This window comes from Hevea brasiliensis, chromosome 18 (genome assembly GCF_030052815.1).
Source record: "Hevea brasiliensis isolate MT/VB/25A 57/8 chromosome 18, ASM3005281v1, whole genome shotgun sequence".
NCBI classification, from domain to species: Eukaryota; Viridiplantae; Streptophyta; class Magnoliopsida; order Malpighiales; family Euphorbiaceae; genus Hevea; species Hevea brasiliensis.
Genome location: NC_079510.1, coordinates 7785990 through 7788932, shown reverse-complemented (window position 1 = coordinate 7788932; position 2943 = coordinate 7785990). Strand labels below are relative to the sequence as shown.

Below are 2943 nucleotides of genomic sequence, written 5' to 3'. Positions count from 1 at the left end.
GCAATGCAAAAGTGCCTTAAAATACCTATATAATACAAGTGTATCAGTAACCTTACAATTTCTTTAATAAAAAGGTTAGCAACAAGAGAAGTATCATTAGTCTTATGACATGGAACAAAATGAGCCATCTTTGAGAATCAATCAATAATAACCATGATGAAATCCTTCCCTTTTTAGTTTTAGGCAAACCAAGAATGAAATCTATGCTCACATGCTTCCATGGATGATTTGGAATAGGAAAGGGCATGTATAGCCCTTGCGCCAACTCCTTACTTTTAGCCTTTTTTTCACGCCGCACTTTTCCATTATTTTGTGCACATTTTTCATCATGCTAGGCTAAAAGAAGGCTAAAAGAAGTGTTCTTTCAAGGCCTCTAATGTCTTCTTCCCACCAAAATGGCTAGCAAGTCCCTCTCCGTGCGCTTCTTTAACCAGCAACTCATGAATAGAATAATTGGGAATGCACAATTTTCCCATCTTAAAAAGTAGTCTTTATATTGGTAAAAAGCCTTGGAAAGCTTTTTGTTTGCATGCTTCATATACAGCAGCAAAGTCCCCATCCAACTTGTATTGATATATCATCATGCCAAAACCCAAAAGCTTAGTGTTTAATACAGAAATCAAGGCATACCTTCTAAATAATGCATCAGCTACAATGTTAAAGTGCCCTTTCTTGTATTTGATCACATATGGATAGGATTCTAGGAACTCCACCCATTTGGAATGTTTTTTGTTCAGCTTGCTTTGACTTTTCAAGTGCTTTAATGATTCATGGTTAGTGTGAATAACAAACTCACTTGGCAAGAGGTAGCGTTGCCAAGTCTCCAAAGTACGAACAAGAGTATAAAATTCTTTATTATAAGTGGAATAATTCAAATGAGCACCATTCAACTTCTCGCTAAAATAAGTAATGGATCACCCTTTTTGCATTAAAATAGCCCCCATTCCAACACCAGAATCATCACACTCTACTTTAAAAGTTTTGAAAAAATTTGGTAGTGCAAGGATTAGAGCAGAGGTTAATTTTGCTTTATCATTTTGAAACTCTTTGGGGCAACATCACTATATTTAAACCTTCCCTTCTTCTTCAAACATTCGGTGATAGGTGCCATGATGGTACTGAAGTTCTTTAGAAACTCCTATATAAAGAGGCTAAGCCATGAAAGCCCTCACCTCCAAAATGGTAGCTGGAATTAGCCAAGTTTGAGTTTCTTACACCTTCTCTTTATCCACCTCCATGCCATGTTTGGAAACTACAAAGTCAAGGAATATGACTTGTTCTTAGCAAAAAGTGCACATTTTGTAAGTTCTCATACAATTGTGGAAAACTTCAAAGACAACCTTGAAATGATTGACATGTTCATCAAAGCTTCTACTACAAATCAAAATATCATCAAAACAAACAACCATAAATTTGCTAATAAAATGGCAAAGTACATTGTTCACGAGTCTCATAAAAGTGCTAGGAGCATTGGAAAGGCTAAAAGGTATGACCATCCACTCATACAACCCAGACTTTGTTTTAAAGGCTATTTTCCATTCATCCCCCTTCTTTATTCGAATCTGATAGTAACCACTTTTCAAATAAGCTTTTGAAAAGTCAAAAGCATCATGTAATTCATCAAGCATATCATCAAGCCTAGGAATGGGATAACAATATTTTACAATGATTTTGTTGATGTCCCTATTATCAACACACATGCATATGGAACCATCCTTTTAAGCACCAATTAAGCTGGAACAGAACATGAGCTCATGGATTCATGAACATAGCCATTTTTTAACAGCTCTATGACTTGCTTATGCAACTCTTTTGCCTCTTCAGGGTTGCTTCTGTAAGCTGGTCTATTTGGTAATGCTACTCCAGGAATTAAATTAACTTGTTGCTCGATGCTACAAAGGGGAGGTAGTCCCTTTGGTATCTCTTTAAGAAAAACGTTTCCAAATTCCTTAAGTAGTTTAGCCACCATGGAAGGAACTACAATGTGGTTAGATTTTAGCAATTCTTTAACAAATAGCATAAAAACAAAATCATGGTTAGTGATAGCCTTCAAAACATCCCCCTTGTTAAGGAACAAACTCTCTTTTTCTTTCTTACTAACCATTTGCTCTTGATCTATTTGTTGGGGACTAACAAGGGCTAATACAATTCTTTTCCCATCCTTCATGAAAGAATAAATATTTTTAAAACCATTATATACAACACTTTTGTCAAATTGCCATGGCCTCCCTAATAGCAAATGGCGAGCATTCATAGGCACAATGTCACACATAACTTCATCTTTATACTTGCCTATGGAGAAAGAAATAACTACTTGCTTAGTCACTTTTACATCACCATCATCATTCAGCCATTGTAATTTATAAGGATGAGGATGCACTAAGGTGCGCAAATTAAGTTTCTCAACTAAGTTAGTAGAAGCAACATTATTACTGCTACCACTATCGATAATGACATTACATACTTTATTGAGAATAGTGCATCTAGTATGGAAGATATTCTCTCTTTACTCTTCCTCTTTTGTTTTATGTGCACTTAAGGTTCTTCTGACAACTAACATCTCCCCAACATCAACATACTCTACTTCTTCATCACCATATGCTTCATGATTCTTTTCCTCTTCACAAGTATCATCTTCACTCTCTAGCTCCCATTTGGTTTCCCTCAATACCATTACTCTCTTGTTGGAATATTCTAAAGTAATGTGTCCATGGTAAAGGCACTTGAAGCATTTTATGTTTATACTTCTTTTGGAAGGCGCTAGATCTACTTCCTTCTATTTGCCCTTGCTCACGCTAATTGGTGCTTTGGTAGAGCTGTCCCTTTGTCATACTTCTTCATGCCACCTTTGTCACTAGTAAGAGGGGTGCTAGTGTTAGAAGGTTTTGTGAATGTTTTAGTAGTAGTGCCCTTGTATCCACCTTCTTTCTTTGCCTTTCAACC

The 2943-nt window shown here is 36.2% G+C and overlaps 1 protein-coding gene across 1 annotated transcript; it reads right to left on the bottom strand.

Annotated features, from left to right (window-relative positions):
- Positions 1-1729: 1729 nt before the first annotated feature.
- LOC110648242 (uncharacterized) lies at positions 1730-2674 on the bottom strand. The gene is made up of 2 exons (XM_058140488.1): positions 2559-2674; positions 1730-2441 (listed from the first exon to the last, which is right to left on the bottom strand). Exons 1-2 carry the CDS (start codon positions 2672-2674, stop codon positions 1730-1732), a joined length of 828 nt encoding a protein of 275 aa, XP_057996471.1.
- Between the last annotated feature and the right edge of the window lie 269 nt (positions 2675-2943).

Bases quoted from the DNA above. Each gene is read 5' to 3' on its own strand.
- LOC110648242 (XM_058140488.1), bottom strand. From the start codon at position 2,674: ATGGTATTGAGGGAAACCAAATGGGAGCTAGAGAGTGAAGATGATACT. The intron at 2,442-2,558 runs GTTAGTTGTCAG...CATTATCGATAG, and splicing joins TATGTTGATGTTGGGGAGAT to TGGTAGCAGTAATAATGTTG.